The 24,289-nt window shown below is 45.9% G+C and overlaps 1 protein-coding gene across 1 annotated transcript in view; it reads left to right on the top strand.

The window, feature by feature from the left end:
• The window catches only part of LOC146185322 (uncharacterized), a 35,170-nt gene that overhangs the window by 6,645 nt on the left and 4,236 nt on the right, over positions 1-24,289 (top strand). The window contains exons 2-8 of the mRNA XM_084605510.1: positions 3,703-3,910; positions 6,728-6,834; positions 9,869-10,104; positions 19,675-19,849; positions 20,571-20,742; positions 21,837-21,937; positions 23,657-23,795. Of these exons, the coding sequence (XP_084461636.1) occupies positions 3,703-3,910; positions 6,728-6,834; positions 9,869-10,104; positions 19,675-19,849; positions 20,571-20,742; positions 21,837-21,937; positions 23,657-23,795 (1,138 nt within the window). The remainder of the gene's footprint in view (positions 1-3,702; positions 3,911-6,727; positions 6,835-9,868; positions 10,105-19,674; positions 19,850-20,570; positions 20,743-21,836; positions 21,938-23,656; positions 23,796-24,289) is intronic.

Below are 24,289 nucleotides of genomic sequence, written 5' to 3' on the forward strand. Positions count from 1 at the left end.
CGAACGGCGGAACGTCCTACTGCCCAAACTTCGCCGGAAGACTAGGAGGTAATCGACTCAAGCACTCCTCAACAGAACCCAGAATATCCGGTCCTTCCTACCCAACCACTTCAAGTACCTTCTCGCCCACCTCACACTACTCGATCAGGAAGAAGGATCAAGCCTCCTGCACGTTATCCGAGCCCAATCAGTGACTTCAGATAACCAGGATATTCCGTGTTCAACCTTCTCAATTTTTGTTAAAGAAGGGCGTGTTATGTATGCGCACAACTGCAACTCTGCTTCTCATCCTGTAGCGCCATCTCTACGTGGCCGCCTCAATCCTAACAAGGCTCCAGACAGCGCCACCTACATAACCGCGACCCAGGTTCAAATCCTGAATAAACCTTAGTTCCTTTTTTGTTCACAACTGGGCTGGTCCGTTTCGTCAGTCTCTCCGACATTAACCAACATAACACATACATACATACATACATACATACATACATACATACATACATACATACATACATACATACATACATACATACATACATACATACATACATACATACATGCATACATACATACATACATACATACATACATACATACATACATGCATGCATGCATGCATGCATACATACATACATACATACATACATACATACATACATACATACATACATACATACATACATACATACATACATACATACATACATACATACATACATACATACATACATACATACATACATACATACATACAGGCATACATACATACATACATACATACATACATACATACATACATACATACATACATACATACATACATACATACATACATACATACATACATACATACATACATACATACATACATACATACATACATACATACATACATACATACATACATACATACATACATACATACATCAGTTCAGTCGTTCAGTCATGTCCGACTCTTCGTGACCCTATGGACCATGTCACGCCATGCTTTCCGGTCTCTCACTATCTTTCTAACATCACACAACTTCATCTGCAGTGCCTCGAGGATGCCATCTAACCATCGCGTTCGCTGCCTACCCCTTCTCCGGCGACCCTCAACCTTTCCCAACATCAAATCTTTCTCCAGCGACTCCGCTCTTCTCATCAGATGACCAAAGTAGCTGAGCTTTAACTTTACAATTTGACCCTCCAATGAGCAGTCAGGGTTTATGGTCGACAATATTGACTGATTTGATCTTCTGGCAGTCCAAGGAACTCTCAAGAGTCTTCGCCAGCACCACAATTCAAACGCGTCAATTCTTCGGCGGTCAGCCTTTTTCACAATCCAACTCTAGCATCCATACATCACAACATACATACATACATACATACATACATACATACATACATACATACATACATACATACATACATACATACATACATACATACATACATACATACATACATACATACATACATACATACATACATACATGCATACATGCATACATACATACATACATACATACATACATACATACATACATACATACATACATACATACATACATACATACATACACACATACATACATACATACATACATACATACATAAACACATACATACATACATACACACACACATACATACATACATACATACATACATACATACATACATACATACATACATACATACATACATACATACATACATACATACATAAACACATACATACATACATACACACACATACATACACACATACATACATACATACATACATACATACATACATACATACATACATACATACATACATACATACATACATACATACATACATACATACATACATACATACATACATACATACATACATACATACATACATACATACATACATACAAGCATCTCTCAAATTGTTTGCCTTAGTATCCCGAAAAAACGCTTAAATAGCTGCGCTCAAATTTAGTTTTAGCGATTAGCGTAATCGTTTTTATAATGTTTTAGCCCTTCTTCCTGGTCACCGCAGTGTAGGATAGCTAATCTTGTTCTCGCTAACCTTTACGCTTTTACTTTCTCCTATCCCTCTTATTACAACCCAGACCTCGACCTGTCCAATCTTGCAGGGACGCAACTAAAGCGATTTTCATCACTAATCTTGGTCTGGCCGAACTGTATTTGGCATAATTTAATCAAGAAAAAGCTGAGGGCACTCTTTAATTATGTGCATTGCTGCCGTGGTAGATTGTCATCGATGCCATGAGGCTGCGAAAGCATTCTATCCTCGTTTAAACGAGGAGATCAACGTAAATTAAACGCTTTTCATTGACAGCGAGGAAAGTTTAAAGTTCGTTTATATGTTTGAAGTAAGTTTGCTGCAAGAACAAAGCCTGAAAACTAAAACAAAGATGTAGGGTCAGGTTTTGTTTTCCCACAAGTGCAACGGTGGTTTATACTGCCGTTTCTATCATTTAAGCAGCAAAGAACGTCCATTCAAAGTGGCGTGAAAACCATGACATGCAGGTTCGCTCATAAATACTGGCAAAAGTGAAAATTTTCGTGGTCGTTTCGCTTCAAGGCTCCTTATCATTTATTATTGGCGCGTAGATTTCAATACGAACTAGGCTATGTATGTAGACAAATTATACGATTTATGTAACAAGATTAACACAACTAGGTACCTCACTTAAGCTAGTGTAGAATTTGAGTGGGAGAGTAATGAGAATATGTATGTCATGACTTGAATAACAAGAGCGCATGCATTAGCGCAATTAGTGGCTCGAAACGCTTCGCATATACTCACACATAAATAAGTTATGGTGGAGGCAGTATTACTACTATACGTATTGCTCTCAAAATGACTATTATTCATGTTTAAAACAAATAAAAAGCAGATGTTTTACACTTGTTCAACAAACAGCTGTTTTAAAGATTGAGCACCTGTGTAAAGCGTACTCTATAATAATCCGCAACGTCCTATGTCGTTTTGTATCTTTCTTTTTAATACACACCACACTTTGTCATTTACTCCAGGCGGCATGGCGATATGAAGATTACAAAGCAAAGTAATCAAGACTCGAAGAAAGATATTATTGGCCCTGAAGCATGCTTTCATACTCAGCATGTGTGTGATTTAAAAAAAAACGATGAAATCCCTTCGCGTGCCCTACAAATGCGGTGATCTGCTGACACGTGCCTGATCCTAAGTGTCAAGTATATTGAGAGGGACCGGAGAAGGCAGCATATTTCAGGGTAGCACAACCTCATCGACGCTGACTACAGGAAAGTTCGAGTAAGTTTGCCTTCATTTGAGCTGTAAACCGAACGCCGCAGCTATGTGAGAAAACCAGGAAGCTTGAAGTTCGCTTGAGCTGAGGCGATAGTATCAGTACTGTGATTTATTTAAATCAGCATTCCTTTCTGACAGCGCAAATTGACGCGGTACTGCAACTGGTGACAGGGAGCAGGAGCACTAGGGCGATTTCTGTCAGTGCGCTCTCTCGTACACCTATATAAAAAAACGTTTTAGAGCATTCCATATATCTTACGTTTTATTGCACAATTTCCCCTTTTATTTTTTCACCTTTCTGCTTTTTATTTTTGGCCATGCTATACTTCTTACGCATCAAATTTCGTTTTCATGCCCGAACAACACTGTTAGCGTGCACCTGATGAGTACAAACCACTTCGCGTTCCTTCTCTGGTTGCATACAGATCAATGGAACGAGTCACGAGTCGCAAACGTTCGGAGAGGTGAGTGAACATGTGGAAGTCGTGCGGACAGCGTTGTTTAGGTTGGGCGTCAGGCCTGGAGACAAGATGCTGCTGCTCACCAGCAACCGGCTGGAAGTGCTGCCACTGTTTCTTGGAGCAGCGTGCGCCAATGTCGCCTGCCTCTTTGAGACTCCAGGCTTCGGAGTCGGTACGTACCGGTCCCAATTCCATGACATCACAGAGCTGATAAAAATTAGTACCGTATTTCCTGTCAGCATCGTGCGAGATCCGGTCTAGTCGACTAGCGCAGCCCAGCTAAGAAACTTTTTAAATTAATAATAAAAATACTAAAAAGCGCGAGTTCTCGACTGCGCGCACGACTGTGGCTGCCATCTCGCTTTCTGTTCCTCTTCACGCGCCACATTGTCACCTCACTATCAACGAATGGGAAAAATAAAATTAGATGTGATCAACTGGACTGATACGCACAAAATGTGGCAGCATTTTTCTTTCCCTCGCCAATATATTCCAATTATAATTCTGACTGCGTTCTCTTCTCCTCGCCAGTATATTCTAGCTACGATTCTCTTCTAATTTCGACTATTTTCAAATTTTCATATTAATGTTATTCCGTTTCTAGCTGTAATCACTACATTTACTCAGTCCTGCTGACCACGCTTAGTTCAAGCTCGCCCTCTTCTTCCCTAAAAGCGTATAAAAGCATTTACCTCTCTCCACCAGCCAAGGCTGGCAGATGACCCGGTTGTAGCTATCAGTGCCATCGCATCAAAAACCTCTGCGTTAAAGCTTCCTCGTGAATACGTTTGGCAGCTTTTTTTTTTCTCCTACGCCAATATCTGCTCTAATCGTAAGAATTGAAATGAAGATACTCCAACAAAAGCTGAACAGAGTGCTCTCTGACACTGGCGGGGACGTCATGACCGCATGACGTCATGTGACCGCAAGATGGTGATGTGATGTGTGATGCCAACGACGCTGCTAACGTCTCAGGTGTATTATTGACAGCAGCCTCACTGTAAAACAAAAAGCGGAGCATATCGAAGGGAGACAGATAGCAGAAGCAGAGTCCGACCTGCCTGCATTTCGTTCTAGCCCTGCTTTTAACGCGGTAGCGTTAAGCGTTTTAAACGCCCCCTTTTCCGGAAACCCGGCTTCAGTGTTCTCTGAAATTCTGGGCACGCCTCTGGCAAGAGGTCGATGTTCTTTCTGCCTTAAAATACGAGTTTATTGACAAGAAAATTGCATTTTAAAATTTTGCTATCATTAAAAAACAGCGCTGGCAGACAAAGCACGAGAAGAAGGAGGACACACAACTGCGCAGTTGTGTGTCCTCCTTCTTCTCGTGCTTTGTCTGCCAGCGCTGTTTGTTTTTTAATGGTAATCAGTCAACTCGCCCAGCAACAAACATTACACAAAAGTTTTGCCGCACTCGCTATTGAAACCCGTGACGCCTAAGTGATACGGGATTCGCGATTGTTCCACTGTCTGCGCTCCGAAAACCTGAGTCTGCTTTACCGTAATTTGCTTGCGAGATAGTCAATGATAGAGATGCCTGAATTTTATCTTTAGCTTTCTATAGCTGATAAAAGCTCCGTTTCTTTTTTTCTTTTCTTTTTCTTTTTGCGAAAGTATAATCTCGAGCTTTGTTACTAAAAGACAGTATAACCTTTTGATGCAAGGCCGATCCACTTTCTCTTTAGGGACACCTTAACCAGCCGTCTAGGTGCAACAGCTAGGTAAACTAAATTGGGTTCGATGGGCGGAACAGTGCTCGCCCTATTTACTCCATCCCCACAACTCCCCTGGGAAGCTTCTCTGTGACGCCGTTCAACTGTTTCCATGCGCAAGTGGCGACCTGCCAAACTGCGGTTGGCAGGCAGCACCGTCGACATTGTGAATCCTCCTTTTCTTTTTTAGGGACCGGAGGGCAAGACCGGATGGTCGCTCTCATTGGGAGATTAAATATTGTAATCAATTCAAAAGATGCGTGCAGTTAGGCACTCCATGCGCTTTCGCGCATTGTGTGTGCGGCACCACGCGATATGCGTACATAAAAAGATTATACATAAGAGTATGGTTGGTTGGTTTGTGGGGTTTAACGTCCCAAAGCAACTCAGGCTATGATAGACGCCGTAGTGGAGGACTCCGGAAATTTCGACCACCTGGGGTTCTTTAACGTGCACTGACATCGCACAGCACACGGGCGCCTTGCTTTTCGCCTCCATAGAAAAGCGGCCGCCGAGGCAGGGATGCGATCCCGCGTCCTTGGGAACAGTAGCCGAGCGCCGTAACCACTGTATCCTTGGTGAAGTGAGGCAATTCCAAACGAGGTTCCTATGCTACAGCATTGTCGCACCTAATAGCAATTCGGTGTATTCAAGGCGGAAACGCGACATCATTAAATGCCCCGTTTCCCAGTAGATCTGCGGCGTTGGCGGCGGTGGGAGCGAAAACTCGTGAACGTGGCTCTGGCTGGTAATTTGTAGGTGGCAGTAATGGGGCACTGATTGGAAATCTGGTTGTACTACGTCACAAGACCATGTAACCAGATCTCTTTAGTATTACCAGCAGCAAAACTTCGAAACCAAACCAAACCGTATAATGTTTGGTTAAAGCGGAGTTTTACAGATATCTATGACGTGTAGTTTTTCATATAAAGGGGTAGCTTACGCCAGTTTGCTAAAAAGTATGTGGGAGATAATAGAGGCACAAATTAAAGAACTAGTGACTGAGTGAAAGAGGAACCCTAAGAGAAGAAACAAACAGGAGCCTTTAATGCTGTAGCGTCGTATACCCATAAAGGCGGAGCTTAAGTGTCTGCCCAACTATTTATTCATCATTCCTCCAGTTCATATTTTCTTTCCATTCCGTGATGCAGTGTACCAATGGTATCACTCTTGTAAATAACCTACACGGATTTCTCTCTCATATATTCTTTCTCTGTTTCCCTCGTACTTCAAATACATCGGTGTGTGAGCATAACCAGTGTTGCATTACTTCGCAGATGTCTTGGCTGATAGGATGGAGACGCTTGGATTTGTCATCATCTGCTGTGAACCGAATTGGGTCCAGGAGGCTCTCGAACTCCAACGGAAGCTCGTTTCAGTTAAGGTATACTTGTCACCATCCTTGGCGCGCCATTCCTCCGCTTTAGTTTACGTTTTTTTTTATATATATATTATGCTTTAATCACCATATCCTTACACCGACCTTAGGAGGGCTATCTTATTTACGCTCATAATTGCACTTTTTACGATTCTAAGCGACAGCACTTGCGCAACACTAAAACGAGGCAGATAGGTAGATAGGAATGAGGATGGAAAGCAGGTTCAGTTCAGTCAGTTCAGTTCAGTCGTTCAGTCGTGTCCGACTCTTCGTGACCCTATGGACCATGTCACGCCACGCTTTCCGGTCTCTCACTATCTTCTTAACATCACATAGCTTGATCTGCAGTGCCTCGAGGATGCCATCTAACCATCGCGTTCGCTGCCTACCCCTTCTCCGGCGACCCTCAACCTTTCCCAACATCAAATCTTTCTCCAGCGACTCCTCTCTTCTCATCAGATGACCAAAGTAGCTGAGCTTTAACTTTAGAATTTGACCCTCCAATGAGCAGTCAGGGTTTATGGTCGACAATATCGACTGATTTGATCTTCTAAAGTCCAAGGAACTCTCACGAGTCTTCGCCAGCACCACAATTCAAACGCGTCAATTCTTCGGCGGCCAGCCTTTTTCACAACACGACAAGGCAGTGATCCATGAAGGGGGGAAAGCAGGTATGTTAACCAAAAAGGCCTCCGGTTGGCTACCCTAGACTGGGGAAAAGGGATAAGGGGATTAAAAAGGGGAAGAAAAAAGGGACGTGGAGCACAGTCAGATTTTGTCACACAAGCAGGGGCTGTTAGAAAACTAAACAGTGCCTTGTATGCCTTAAAGGCGGTCGACTGCCGTGGCCATGGACCAAGGATCTTATCCGCCGTTAAGGGGCGAGTATCGAGGCGGTCCAGCGCACAACGCAGCTTATGTCTTTCACTCACAAATGCAGGGCATTCACATAAGAGATGTTCAATTGTCTCTTCAGAGCCGCCAAAGACGAGGCAGATTCTATAAAATGCTCATAGTATGTAAATTCTAGCGCGATATGGGGGGACGGCACTGCTTTCTTTCGCGTACACAAACGGGGGTTCAAGCGGTGGTGGCAGTTGCAGCAAGCGTGATCTTTTCAAGGCATAACAATTTAGCAACGCAACGATACATATTAAAATTCAGCGATGCATATTCAATCCAAATTTTGCTAAAAGGGTAAACCTACCGTACAAGTCCCAGCAGCTGCTACGCACAAAATGTCTTGCAATTCTGTGCACGAAGGAAGGGGCAAAAAAAGCCGTCAACGGAGTTATGCAATACGGCCCAACTATTACACATACCTCGCTCATCCTAACACCGATGCCATCACTGCATGCCTACCCACTGAGCTTTTATGAAACGATTTTCAAGTATTAGTAAGTTGTCAATAGTTTCCATAGCGAAATCTGGTGTTACGTGCAATGTACGGCCGCCTCAATCAAAAATATACAACCTCCAAGTTCGGTTAGTTTAGAAATAAGGTGCGTGTATCAACATTGAAAAAAAGGCCAATGACGCAACGCTTGAAATTTGATCCCACTGTTATTTTTAGATCAATATTTAAACAGTTCACAAGAAATAAGAACACCGCTTCAGAATTATGTTGAGTTTCAATGCTATTGAAATAGGGGCTTGAAGACGTAACGCATTCTAAGCTTTCGGCATTAGCGTAATATTATATCCACTTCGTGTAATGTTACTGAGCCTCCCAAATCAATCAAATAACCTCAATGTTATATGCCACATCGAGACGTGACTGTGACGAAATGCTCATAAACCACTCAAACGTTTTGCAATATAAAAAATCCATTGTTCCTCACTATGTATAGTTTTATGTCTAAAGAAATGCGACTTCGCTGTCAAAGTTGATCTGACCACAGTTCTGGTGACAATTAACATATAACAAAAATGCGTCACGCAGTATCTCTTTGTCGTGCTATACGAACCATTGACGGGGAATTTTCATTAGACATGTTGATAGAGTTCTCTCCGGTCCCAGTCCACGTATCCCCGAAAAAGATGTTTCAGGTTTTGTTTTGGTGATACTGCGCGTAAGACCAAACCCTGGCCGCTCCAAGACATAACGACAAATTAGGGATAATTTACATATAGTTGCATGAATATAGCATCAAAGTAGATGAGAGCCCATCGCAACAATGGCACGTATTAAAAAGGAACAAAAATATACCGACTGCACTTTTATAGAATTAAACAAAATAGCATGGGCTGGACAAGGATGAAAGTTTTATGCTAGAAAACAAGAAAGACAGAAAGCTTGGTTGATGAATTAAGGTCGTAAAGAGTAAAACCCTTATATTAAAGTGCGATTTCACTCATCAGGATCGTAAGGTGACTATAACTAAATACAGGTGTTTTATTTTAATTAGCAGCATTCTGAAAACAAAAACATGTCGAAATGCATTACAGTACTGATATAACCGCAAACAAAACACACACAAAACCGCAGCTTGAGAAGCCCGTAGCTTTCTTAGTTGTGAGAACTTGACGGCCTTGGAAGCAAGGTTGTTGACGGCGTTTTATTGCCAGCCCCGTGCCAAGCGCAAAGAGTAACATTATGTGGGGGCCCTTAAAAGATAGCGACTGCAGCCATTGCAGCTGAGACGTGCAAGCGTGTTTTTTACGTTGATTACGCTTGTTTTTTGTGCTGCACGGGATAATAGGTCAGCGCCCACTTCCGTGATGTGTTGACGACTCTTCTGTCTCGTGAGAGCTGCTTAGTCGGATGATCTCGTTGCACTAATTTGACCGGGCATGTCATTCTTTTCTTTCATGACGGCGCAATAAAAGTATGTCTATTTTTATGTATATCCGGTAACTTCGCAGCTGATACAACAAAAAAAACACTATGCGCTGCCCTATCACAAAAGGTGCGGTACGCCAAAGCCGCTGCCCCAGGCTAACCTGCTTGCAAGACTTTTCAGCTGGTACTGTCTTACACCTCAAAACAAACGCAGAAGGAAACATTTTAGTTGATATTATTTCCTCTAATTTTCTACAGTACGTCCTAGTATTTGGCGAACCAGAGCACAAAGAGGGCAACTGCAGGACAAGCAGCGTGATAACATGGACCAAGCTATTAGAGAAAGGCCGTACCTCCAACGGTCTGATGCCGCCCCCTATCGAGTACCGGGAAGGCCAGATCTGCTACCTCACTTCGACGAGCGGAACGACTGGCAAGCCCAAGCTTGTGGTGCACACTCATGAATCTCTCTTGGGCAATGTCCAGGCGAATAGGTACGTGGATGAGCCGTTACAAGGATTTACTAGCATGTCCGAACATTGTTTATTTCTATCATTGCCGGAGACCAAGTTTTCCTTTCACTAAATAATAATTCTATTGTCGTTAGGGAGTATTTGCAGTTTTGTTCCTGAGAACCGCCGTATATTCGACGGCAGTATTCGTTACGCTTTCAGAATTATATTCCAAAAATAAGATCCAGCCGAGCCAAGTAAGGAACACGCAGATATGTATTTGCACGCATTGAGCTGCTGGCGTAAAGCAATTGTAGTGTGCATTTAGCACGTAAGATAAGCGTAAGGAATGTATTGTTGACAAACATTTAATTGGTACATCTAATCTTCGCCGTTACGGTTTACGATGCGATGGCATTAACGTCTCTAATCAGCGGTTCCCCTTGCGGGTCCTAGTTCGAGTGCATTCACTTTGTAACTCGCTTAACCACCAATCATTTACATTATCTCACACATATGCTTCTAGATATAGCCATAAGCTGCTGCGTTATGTTAAAGTACACCCCAAATAAATATAAAGCTAAGCTTAACCTAGCCTTGCGTGCCGAACTCGATCTGGATGCAAATGTCATGGACGGTTCAACATTCCTCTTCCCCCCGTCTCAAAATGGAAGCCCGAGATAGTTAGCCTTGGCTCCTACCAATGTACGCATGTCTAGTGGGGCCGTGACGTCAAAGAACCCTACGAACCCTTCAAACCCTATCAGTTCCCGGCCATGGCAGCTCCAAACTACCTCCTACCACCAACCTGAGGCATGTTGGGATTTCTCGCTCACAGACCCGACACCGTATCTTCTTATAATGGGGCTTTTAACAAAGTTGGGCTAAAATGCACATGAAAGAGAAAGCACGCTGGTATAATCAAACTATAGGCCTACCATTTCCCCGCAAACGCTGTGCTAGACAAAGATGACAATTTCATCCTTGAGTGTTTCCAAGACCGCACAGACTTGACGGCTAAAGGGGCCACAAGGGAACAGAAGAGCTTGCTGTATTCGTGGTTTTCACGGCCTGAAAAGGATGCCCCAGCAGATTCAATATGGTGGCAGTCAGTATACCAACCATATGACTGAGGCACTACTCAGGACTGCTGAAAGGGTCCGGCTGTGCATATTGCCAGGGGGCGCTCAGAGTGAAAGACGACGTTGAAGTGAATCGGCTCCGGACTCGCAGGACGTATCTAAACCTTGGACCGTGTGATTCTACCTGTACCGGCTCTGTTAATCTAGCCCCAGTCGCCAACACCGTGACAAATCTGGTGGAGGTCAGGTCTGATGTCCCGTACCCCTACGCTAAGCAGGAGTGCTGGTCATATATTCGAGGAAACGCCCGTTCACCGCACTAGCCGCAGGCAACGAGGCCTACCACCTGAGTTTTCCCCCTCGGGCATGACTACCAGTAGCCACGACGTCGTCGCAATGCCTGGCGCGACCCGTGACGTTGCAAAACCCCCGCGTCCCAAAGACCTTTCACGGGGACACCTATGAAGACGTCGACGACTGGTTGCAGCACTACGAAAGGGTAGCTACATTCAACCTCTGGGATGACGCCGCACGGCTTCGAAATGTATATTTCAGCCTCGAGGATGGCGTTCGGACGTGGTTCAAGAACCATGAAGAGCAGCTGTCGTCTTGGAGTGAGTTCAAACGTCATCTTGCGGCAACTTACGGAAGCTCAGATCGCCGCGAACGGGCCGAACGCGCTCTACACACTCGGATCCAAATGCCTAACGAAACTGTAGCGGCGTATATTGAAGACATGACGCGCCTGTTTAAGCGTGCGGATCCTACGATGTCCGAGGACAAAAAGCTGCGCTACCTCATGCGTGGCGTCAAAGAGCAGCTTTTCGCTAGCCTGGTGCGCAGCCCGCCGAAAACTGTTGCAGAATTCTTTGCTGAAACATCCACTATAGAGAAAGTGCTTCAGCAGCGAGCTTCGGCACGGGATCCCACCATCCACGCCGCCTCCGTCTCTGCTGAGTTCCCATCGCATAGCATGGACACATCGGCGCTACGGGAGCTCATACGTTCCGTTGTGCGCGACGAACTCCGACTGATGTATGGCACACCTCAACCAGCTCCTTCCTCCATCGCCAGCGTTGTCCGCGACGAGGTGCAGCAAGCGCTCCGGCCTCCATTTCCAATCGGTGAACCTGGCCCTACTCCTCCTCCTACACCACCAGAGTGTCACCGCCCTACATACTCCCAGGTGCTGCAATACTCTCCGCCCTCGTCGCCGTCCCTGATTCCTCCGAACGTAGCTGGGCCGAAAACAGCAGCCCCCGTGATCCAGTACGTCACAGATTCTCGACCGCCTACACGGAAAGCAGACGAGTGGCGTACCCCCGACCGACGGCCGCTATGCTTTCACTGCGGCGAACCGGGTCATGTCTATCGGCGCTGTCCCTACCGTCGACTAGGTCTCGAAGGGTTTTCCGCTGATTCTCCGCGGCCTCGCTACGGCGAACGGCCTCGAGCCGTTGAAGATTTCGTCAATGATCAGCGCCGGATCGTTCCGTCTCGTCTGCGACCATCTAGATCACCGTCACCCAGGTCTCGCCCGTCGCCATCTGCTACGAGTTCCTCATGGGCAGCGCAGGGCCGCTCGCCCAGTCCCCAGAGGGAAAACTGAAACCAGCGACCTTCGGGGGTAGGCTCGCGGGACATCGCGGCGCGGGAGACCCCCCATTGATGCGGACACGGAAAGACTACGCATCGACATTGGAAAAGTCCGCGGTTACCGATCATACCGCCACCTCGACGCCACCACGACGCACCTGCAACCACGACGAATTGCCGGTGGAACCGACGACGAAACGACGCACCCGCAACGACGACGAATTGCCGGTGGAACCGACGACGAAACGACGCACCCGCAACGACGACGAATTGCCGGTGGAACAAACGACGCAACCACGCACCCGCAACGACGACGAATTGCCGGTGGGACACATGACGCAACAAGGCACCCGCAACGACGACGAACTGCCGGTGGAACGGACGCTGCAACAACGCACCTGCAACGACGACGAATTGCAGGTGAAGCAGACCGCATACACCAACGCAGAGCACTCAAAGACTCAGAAGCCTGACATTCGCGAGCAGATTTCGTTGGACATACCCGTAGTACTGGATGGTCGCCATGTTCGGGCTCTGTTGGATACTGGCGCTGATTATTCTATTTTGAGCAGCCAGTTTGCCGCAGTTCTCAAGAAGGTTTTGACTCCGTGGGCTGGCACAAACGTTCGCACCGCGGGTGGTCATCTGATTACTCCTCTGGGCATGTGCACGGCCAGAGTTCAAATTCAAGAATCAACATTTGTGGTAAGCTGCCTTGCTCTGAAAAGCTGTTCGCGTGACCTGATTCTGGGCGTAGATTTCCTTCGTGAATATGGCGCAATTATTGACCTCCGGAATTCTAAGGTCTCGTTTTCTACTGAAAAAGCAGTGGCCCTCAGCGGTGCAAAGCGACCACTCAATGTGCTTCGAGTTTATGAGGACAGTGTCACTCTGCCACCCCGAACCAGCACCTTCGTTAATGTCAAATGCAATGCCCTTAACGATGGTGACGCAATAGCCGAAACTAACGTATCGTTACTGTTGACACAAGGAGTCTGCGTGGCCCGCAGTTTGATACATCTTCACCGTGGTCAGTCCAAGGTACTTGTTACAAATTTCTCGCACGAGTATCGGCACCTTTTTCGTGACACTTCCGTAGCTTTCGCCGAACGCATATCTGATGTCTCCGAGTGCTTGTCAGCAGAAACCGTGCCACCGCCCACATCCCTCGACAATCTCAATGTCAGCTCAGAGCTATCGGTCAGCCAGCGCGACCAGCTGTTTTCATTGTTACTCGAATTCAAAGAGTGTTTTGCATCGTCGTCAAAAGTAAATCAAACTCCCATCGCCAAGCACCAGATCGTGACGTTCGATAATGTGCACCCAATCCGCCAGCACCCCTACCGCGTCTCTTCGACCGAGCGCGAAGTTATTAGGTCACAAGTTAAGGAAATGCTCGAAAATGAGATTATCCAGCCTTCCAATAGCCCGTGGTCCTCCCCGGTCGTTTTAGTTAAAAAGAAAGACGGCACGTTACGTTTTTGCGTCGATTACCGCAAACTGAACGCCGTAACCAAGAAGGATGTCTACCCCTTCCCGCGGATTGACGACTCTCTCGACCGCCTTCGGCGTGCAAAGTATTTTTCGTCCATCGATCTAAAAAGTGGCTACTGGCAGATTGAGGTCGATGAGCAAGATCGTGAGAAGACGGCCTTCGTCACACCCGACGGCCTTTACGAATTTAAAGTTCTACCTTTCGGCCTGTGTTCCGCGCCGGCCACATTTCAGCGGATGATGGACACTGTCCTCGCCGGCCTTAAATGGCAGTGTTGTCTAGTCTACCTAGATGACGTGGTGGTCTTCGCAGAATCATTTGCACAACATCTTCAGCGCCTGCGGTCAGTACTTGAAGCCCTTCGATCCGCTAACTTGACACTTAAGCCACAGAAATGCCACTTTGGCTACCAAGAGCTTAAATTTCTCGGCCATGTCGTCAGCGCCGCCGGCGTGAAGCCCGACCCTGACAAGATTGCTGCTGTTGCGGAATTTCCGATTCCACGTGACAAGAAAGCTGTTCGCCGATTTCTCGGCTTGTGCAGTTACTACCGGCGTTTTATCGATAACTTCGCTGATCTCGCTGTACCGCTGACTCAGCTCACCCGGGGAGACACCCCTTTTGTTTGGACGCACGAACAAGAAGCTGATTTTGCCGAGCTGCGTCTCCGTCTCCAATCGCCGCCTGTTCTAGCCCATTTCGATGAGCAGGGGGAGACAGAAATACACACCGACGCCAGTAACATTGGCCTTGGGGCGGTTCTCGTGCAACGTCAAGAGGGTGTTGAACGAGTCATCGCCTATGCCAGCCGTACTTTATCCCGCGCCGAGACGAACTATTCAACTACTGAAAAGGAATGCCTCGCCATTATTTGGGCTGCTGCGAAATTTCGCCCCTATCTTTATGGTCGCCCATTTAAAGTTGTCACTGACCACCATTCTTTGTGTTGGCTGGCCAACCTGCGTGACCCATGCGGCCGCCTGGCGCGATGGAGCCTTCGCCTACAGGAGTTCGATCTCACTATTGTTTATAAGTCCGGACATAAGCATAAAGATGCTGACACGCTCTCCCGCGCGCCTGTCGAGCTCGCTCCACCAGACACGGATGACGCTGACAGTTTCCTCGGAGCTGTTGATGCTTCAGATATGTCACATCAGCAGCGTGCAGATCCAGATTTACGAGCACTGATTGATTATTTAGAAGGTCAGCCAGCCACCATACCTAAGTGCTTTTCTCGGAGCCTCTCAACTTTCTGCCTGAGAGGTGGTGTGCTTTATAAGCAGAACTCTAGATCCGAGTCAAGAACCTACCTCCTCGTGGTACCCACAGCTCTGAGAGAGGAAATCCTTTCCGCGTGCCACGATGAACCAACATCTGGCCACTTGGGCTATTCTCGCACACTTGCTAGGATACGACAGACATTCTACTGGCCCAACCTTGCCACTGTTGTTAAGCGCTATGTAAAGAGCTGTCGGCAATGTCAGCGTCGGAAGGTTCCGCAATCAAAGCCTGCGGGCCTCCTCATGCCCATAATACCACCACGAGCACCATTTGATCAAGTCGGCATGGACCTTCTCGGTCCTTTCCCTCGGTCCTCTGGTGGCAACCGTTGGATAATCATCGCCACAGACTATCTGACTCGCTATGCCGAGACCAAAGCGTTACCTAGTGGTACAGCGTCTGAAGTTGCCCATTTCTTTGTACACCAGATCATACTACGGCACGGTGCTCCTACCTGTATTATTACTGATAGAGGGACTGCCTTTACTTCAAAAATGATGGCCGAAGTCTTTCATCTCAGTGGTACGGCGCATCGAAAAGCTACTGCTTACCATCCGCAGACCAATGGGCTGACGGAAAGGCTTAATAAGACCATCGCGGATATGCTGGCGATGTACGTCGACGCCCAGCACAAGACTTGGGATGCGATCGTACCATATGTGACGTTCGTATACAATACGGCAGTCCAAGAGACTACACGTTTCACGCCGTTTCGCCTCGTTTACGGCAGGGAGGTTCGGACGATGCTGGACGCAATGCTCCCTTACCAAACAGATACCGAACTTTGTTCTGACGCCGAGCAGTTTGCCCAAGATGCTGAACAAGCACGCCAACTAGCACGCGTCCACATCACCCAGCAACAGGACAGGGATTCACGCCGGTACAACCTCCGCCACAGACAAGCTTCCTACAACACCGGGGACCAGGTGTGGGTGTGGACTCCTGTTCGACGCCGCGGCCTTTCAGACAAGCTAATTTGCCGCTACTTCGGACCGTATAAAATCGTGCGACGCATCAGTAACGTCAATTACGAGGTGCTCCCGGATGGATCAGAGCACACAGGCCGTCGGCTACCTCGTCCAGAGACAGTTCATGTCTTGCGACTGAAGCCGTACTTTGCACGGTGACTGACAAACTACATCTACAAACTTTTTTTTGAGGGGGGAGGTTGCTTTTGTACGCTTGTGTGCACGTGTAACTGTGTGCGTTACGCTTAAGGAGGGAGGAATGCCAGGGGGCGCTCAGAGTGAAAGACGACGTTGAAGTGAATCGGCTCCTGACTCGCAGGACGTATCTAAACCTTGGACCGTGTGATTCTACCTGTACCGGCTCTGTTAATCTAGCCCCAGTCGCCAACACCGTGACAATATAATCGCACTTGTTTTAAAATTTCGCCGTACAATGAGTCTTGCTTGTCGATATTGGCAACCCCGTGCGAGTCAAGCAATCGCTTTTCTTGACTGTGCAGAGGAAGCAAACTGGAGACAAGGAAAAAGTCTTTGAAAACGACTGACGTGAAAGCGGAGTGGTCGGCAGTCGACGAGTGCTTTTGAGAGAGAATTTCAAATCCATGAAATCAAGGATTAAGGCTCTTGTAACACGAGCAAAAGGCGAATCCAGCGTGTCTGTTAAGCAGGACCAAGCGACTGTCACTTTGTATTTGTGGCTCTTCATCCATCCCTTTCTCTCACATTCTTGTAGCTGTCATTCTCAAAAATGACCCCTACCGTAAATTACCGAGGACTAGACTGCCTAGCCCCCTCAAACAGGCTCTCACTACTGCAGATCAGCAAAATATCCCGGCCAAACATATACCTAAAGAAAGATCGAAATTCGTGTTGAAGTACAAAAGCGTCACACACTCCATTTACCTCAATGGAATTTTGGCACAGTTTTTTGTGCCTTTACTTATTTTGTTGAACATTTCACAGTACTTTCTTCGCTTTCTTACGACACATTTTTCAAAATTCGCAGCAAGGGGCTGTTCTTTTGAAGGGAAAATGAATTTTCAAAGGTTTGATTTCGTGGACTTATACGGAGCGATTTCTGCGACCAGCATTGCGTGTGTGACGTCAAAGTCTCAAGTTAGTTCGTTGATATTCGCTATTGAATGTGCTTGAAGACAAAAAATTTGACTTTGTTTTTAGTAATTGCAGAGCAAAAACTATACACGCTTATATTAACAGTCGTTATTTGAAACAGTCACCGCGCACGAGATATTTTTCATGAGGGATATACCCACAATGTCGGGTTTTCCCGGTTTTCGCTCTTTTAAACTACCTCTACTTTGCATATTAAAACCTTTTTTTTTTCTTATTGCCGGATAAAGTAGTCCATGAGGAATATGGTGTGATTATCAGCTTAAAATCTTCATAAATTCCCAGAGTTGCCAATAAGATGTTATTGGCTGTCCCTTTTTGTTGTTGTTGACGGTATTTCATAGATTTTATGACATCACGTTGTGAAAACTAGAGGTTAATGATGCAAAACTATAGGTAAATTGACTATCAAGAGTATTGATAGTTTTTTTTTAAACGAGGAATAGTGTAACAACTATCGATATTAATCATTACTATAGTAAGACTGTCGTGATTATGCACTTGTTGGCCACCATTATTTTCGAAAACAGTTTCGATACCATACTGGCGTCATGGCTTTTTGAGGCTTAGCGTCACAGAATGACCCAGGCTCTGAGGGTATCTGTGTGGAGTTTAGAGAGAGCGCGTAGTTGAAATCATAAAGTCGACAGTACTATCGATAATGCTATCAATAGCATTATCGAGAGTACTATCGAGAGTGATATCGATAGCTGTTTTTACCGTCGATAGTTCAATGATTTGGCTGCACGAGTTCAAGGACAGCAGCACCGTCGTCCTTGTTGTGCTGCCCTCTGCACTTCTCTCCTCGTTTTGAAAAGTTAAAGGACTTGTTGTGCGAGAGTTCTCATCCATCCTGCACTCGCTCCAGAAGAACTGCACAAAAAAGTACAGCATGGCATACATGCCACTCGGCTAAGAGCAGACGACGTTACGCATCGTTCTTGTAAATCAATGTTGCATGCGGGCGATCAATATTTTGATTTGCTGGTGTGCAGGAGGAGTGTTTTTCTGTAGTATGGGCCACATGCAGCGGTGGCCACGAACGATAAATACTGCAGCATCGTATTGCCTTTCTTTTTGTCCTTTTTGCGGTATCGTGGTTCATGGCGTTGACCTTAATCTTTTCAGACGTATGGCTGCGACACCGACATTTTTGAGTCAATGTACATCGCGCACTGAGGCGTCAATTTTCCTCAGCGGCATCAACAACAATGTATTTGGGTTGGAGGCTGGAACCCGGAATTTATTACCCCATACTGAACCATGTCAAAAGTCTTCCTAGACAGTCTGAATTGAACTTATACTCGTGAAACCTGCATATAATTTCCTCCGGTACCCAGGCACGCCAGTGCACCTTCACGCACCGAAGCATGGGTGGCCATAATGAGCACATTATCGAACTTGCCATGGCAGTGTGCTCCATTGTCGCCGTAGTCCTCGCCGATTTCCGAGCGCAATAGATCTATGAAAGCTTCGTCAACACATGACCGCAAACTGGCCACGCGTTGACAGCAGCTAGGCTGTAGGCCTACACTTGAGTGCTCGTTTTGGCAGCTGCCGTCGCACACCAGTGTAGCAGCTCCACCTGTATAGCTGAACTGGTACTGCACGCTCACAGGAAGCTTGACACCGCTGTCGCACTTTTTCTGTATGGTGCAGCCAGCCCAATCTAAATTAAAGAGACCATCGCTTCCGCGTCTCCCGGGGCTTTCCTCTTTTTGTTTCTTGTTCCTCCTTTCTATCGATCTAGCACTTGCATTAAATCCCGAAAAATATTCCTTTGAAGCTTTCCTTTCCCCTTCATGCGGCTAAATTGCATGATTCTTAACTAAATGCTTATCTTGAAAGCTGTTCATGGATTCGGCTAAACTGCGTAACAGATTTTGTTAGTACAATGGCTGACCGAGATCTATACTGCTTCATATTTGTTTACCCTAAAGGGGTCGGATAATACGTTCCGGCTATAAATCAGGTGTGACACCCTGCAATGTCAAGCTCCAGTTCCGTTTTGTTAAGAGCTTGAAAATAAAAACAGGAACTTGTTTTTCTCACTTACCAGTCACCCGCGACATATGCCACTAGGTGCGGAAGACGTCCAGCTCTGCACCACGTCGTTGGGTCATGTGTACGCACTTTTCGATTGCGTAAGCAAGGCCATCGTCCAAGGTGCCTCGGCCATATTTCTCGAGACCGCTGACGACACTGCTGTACTTGAGGCAATACAGAGACACAGGGTAAGAACAGCCACAGTAATATCTGCTTTGACAGTTAAACGGTGCACATAAAGTGATTGCCGGGATAAAGAATCGAGGCCAAAAACAACTGAGAAGCGCTCACTCTCTCTCTCTCTCTCTCTCTCTCTCTCTCTCTCTCTCTCTCTCTCTCTCTCTCTCTCTCTCTCTATCTATCTCTCTCTCTCTCTCTCTCTCTCGGCAGCTGAAGGCTTTCTTTAAACGCGTACGTACGTGACACTGTGGAGAGCTTTAAGCATGAAAAACAAAGCTTAACACCAATTGCGGTCTCCGTATTTGCACCGAGATTAGAGGCATGTTTAGCATAAATAGACATCAGCAATAATAGGCGCCGTTGGTAGTAATGGCATTCCAGTGTTCACGGCTCATCAGAGATGGGTGTACTAGGTGGGCCACGGAGAGCTTTTACTAAAGTGAGGAAGAGGGGAGTGGTACGACGAGACCTCTCATTCTCTCGCCCCATTGAATGGGGGAACAACTTCAAGCGTGCATGCTATCCCTTTGAAGTTCTCTGCCAGTATATGTAAAGATCGCAGACAAATACATGACAAGGTAAAAGACGTAGCGCCGCAGCTGTCCCTCTCTGTCTTCTCCTTATTGTGCTCTTTTGTTTAGCCATCAGTGACTAAAATAACCTACACCCACGTGCTCCGTCAGCTCATTTTTGCTTTATTTGAGGATACTGTGTTTTTTCTTCCTGCAGGTCACTGCCATCAGTACAACTCCATACATGTTACGGTGTGTGCTAGAAAATAAGCAGCGCAAGAACTATGACACCAGCTGCCTTCGATACATCACCACGGCTACCACGTGCATAGCCAAGGGCGTGGCTGACGCAGTGATGCAGGAATTAAAGCCCAAAACGTTTATACAATGTGAGTGCTCTAACAACTGAAGACGGACTACCATATACCACACATCATTTGCATGCTGCCCTCTTCTATTCAGATTATGCCGCCTGTTATTTCTACTATTCTAGTGAATGTTGAGTACCCGCCAATTATATTTTCATATATTGCGATTTATGACGTTTTGAGGCAGTACATAACGGTTGAAGTCAACGTGGCCACCACATCTACAAAGATGGAAGACGCACTCGGATTCACCGGGTTAGACGCAACCATGTAAACCCAGTTTTTCCCATTACTCAAGGCATAAGCTAGTAAACGCATAAAGTGCCCATAAATGCTTATCGTACGCTTCCATCTTCTTCTGGGCATTAATTGCCGGTGCAATTGCTAATTCTGCAGAGCACCTCAATGAGAGTCCGTACTTCTTCAATTGTAGCCTAGATGCCATCGAAACAATGGAAAATTGCCTTGATACAGCCACACAATGACGACATGGAACTAGTGCTATCAAAGCAGTATTGAAAATGGTGGTTTACCTGAATCAAAGGATATACCAAAGTAACCAGAATGGAGTTACCGCTTCTCTTATTATACATAGACATACAACCATGCGGAAAAAGAGAGCTGAAGTGCACGTGAGGCAGGTTGCCGTAGGTCGCCGGCTGCGCCGCCAGCAAGCTTTCTCTGGCCCAGTGACGGCCTGGTAAGTTTTGGCACTGGTGGCAGATTAGCAGCAGCTGCTGACAAAACACCAGTAACCTGAGGGTAACCGAAAAGAGCGGTTTATTAAACAGAACGTGCCGCTCTATAATGTGCATCAAGCTGGACCATAGGAAAGAGCGACATCTGCGCTGCGTTCACACTTCTTTAGGGCAGCCTATAACTGTGCATTATAACACTACTAGGCATGACTCATGACAAGATCACTGCCGATATGTTGCAATCAAAATTCTAGGGACGATTATGTAAGCTGCGCTAGACTAGTTAAGTTCTCTGTACGATGCTTATTTCGAGAACTACTCACTCAGCATGTGTTTGTATTTAAAGGCATATAAAGCACCTTTGTTAATATCACCTGAAATATCCTGTTGTTTATTTGTTTCTTTTCATGCAACCAGTGTATGGCCAGTCGGAGATGCCTATGATCGCAGCGGGCCTTTACGATGGACCGTCCAAATATATGTCTATTGGACCCTTGGCTATGGGAGTTGAAGCAATGGTATGGTTACGACCACTTTCCAATGAACAATTAAGCACTTGAAAGAAAAATTCATACAGCTTTCTCTACGTAGTCCAGATGACAATAAAGGTTTGGCTTATATGGCTTAACGTCTCAAAGCGACTCAGGCTATGCGAAAAGCCGTAATGGAGGGCTTCGGAAATCTCGACCACCTGGGGTTCCTTAACGTGCGTTAACAGCGTACATCACACGGACGGTTTGCTTTCGCCTCCCTCTAAAAACGGCCGCAAGAGCTGTACGCTGTTAGCGCACGTTAAATAACGCAGCAGCCGGAATTCGAGCCCGCTTCCTTGGTTCAGTAATCCATTGTCCTAACCATTGAGGCACTGCGTCGGTCTGGCAAGAAAGGTTGCTCTATTTTAAGGTAGTCAGTTTGAATGTAGCATAAATGCGAATATGTCTTCAACGTTTCTCCTTGCGTTCTTGAAATGGCCACAACTTTTTTCGTCGCAGTTGACTAAACAAGCATCTTTCCTCATACTCCGCATTAAAAAAGATATGTCATATGAAAAGGATGCGGCGACTAAGGCACACTGATTTCCAGGCCTTCTTGCTCTGTGTTATTTTCAAGTTTATTTTCTTTGTAAAGAAGGTTTGGTTTGGTTTGGTTTGGTTTGGTTTGGTTTGGTTTGTGGGGTTGACGTCTCAAAGCAACTCAGACTATGAGAGACGCCGTAGTGGAGGACTCCGGAAATTTAGACCACCTGGGGTTCTTTAACGTGCACTGACATCGCACAGCACACGGGAGCCTTGCTTTTCGCCTCCATCGAAAAGCGGCCGCCGAGGCCGGGATTCGATCTTGATGGGAAACAAAAAGCTTTACACCGCTTGGTAACGATCCCCGCTAACCTGGAAGTTGGCTACTCAGCAGTACACATAAGTAATTCATGAAGTCATTAAGAATATATTTCAGCAGTGTCAGTTTTGTAACGCAATCGTAAACAAAATCAGAATTGTAATTCCAGTACACAAACACTTTTACGCACAGAAAATGAAAGTGGGGACGTGCCTCGTTTTTCTATTAAAGCGAAGCGAGTTTCATGGTCAAAAACAAAAACAGCACTCATCGTCAGTACCGCCATTGCACAAGAAATGCAGTACCAACAACGCATAATAAAGGCAGTATGCCAGTAATAACAGAAACATGAGAATAAAAGGGGTGTAAATTGCGTGCGATACTGCAATAAACAGCAGTTGCCAATCGTCAATTGTCTGCGTCATTCTGTCCGCGTTTCGTCTTCCCTTTGGTTAAATTTTCATCACAAACTTGAATCAACGCTTCCAGCTATATGTATGACTGAAACTCCGCTCTGCCTTTGTATTATAATATTGCATAACTAATATTAACCTAATCTGAAAGAGTGGATAGGTTCTATAGTTCTTTCCGCTACTGAGCTGTTGGTGTAGGAATAAAATAAGGAAAATTTCGGTGTCTGTCACGTTAGCATAATCGCCTACAAAACAATCTGCGTAGTCCGCAGGTCTGTCCCTTCACAATGAACGGAAACTCCGACAATGAACGGAAACTCCGAGCATTCATTAAGTGTTTGCTTCAAAAACCTCTACAAACAATGACAAGCGAACCGTTTCCTGTTTGCTAACTATTTTTTTCTCTTAGGATATAGTACTCAATAGTCATCTCAAACTTTGGCGTATTAATAACCCAGTACGTGAAATGATGGTGTTCCTCTCGTGCAGGTAAGAGATGTCGAGACGGGGAAGCCACTTGGTCCTTGGGAACGTGGAGAACTTGTGGTTCGAGGTCCAGGTCTGATGCGTGGATACTGGGGTAAACTACATGAGCCCGTTACCGACGAGCAAGGGTGGTATAGAACAGGTAGGGCCGCGGTTACTGTTATTAAGTAGCATGACATCAGCGTTGAACTAGGATTATTTAAGCCTTGGAGGATGGGCCTTAATGGATAAAATGTAATTGATAAAAGTACCGGTAAGATGCAACTGTTGTATACTTTGCTCTTGAGCGATACCGGTAAGCTGCTAGTCATAATCTGCAAGTACTTTCGCGGTCCGTATCTTCGGTTATCACCTGTCCTAAGTACACATATGCGCCTACCACTTCCAGTGCTTCGCTACTTATTTTAAACAGCTGTTTGATTCCGAGGCGTTTGAACTTTACTTTCGTCTTTCGCATATTAATTTAAGGCCTGTCCGTCTGTTTTTCCTCTCTAGTTCATTAAACATTATTTGCGATTTGCGATTTGTACTCTTAGCAAAGCAATGTCATCAGCGAATCGCACATTACTGGAATATTTTCCATCTACCTTGATTCCTTTCTACTCTCATTCCTTATCTCTGAATGCTCCATCTAAG

Source organism: Amblyomma maculatum, chromosome 6, assembly GCF_055883805.1.
Source record: "Amblyomma maculatum isolate TAMU_Amacu chromosome 6, ASM5588380v1, whole genome shotgun sequence".
Lineage (NCBI taxonomy): Eukaryota > Metazoa > Arthropoda > Arachnida > Ixodida > Ixodidae > Amblyomma > Amblyomma maculatum.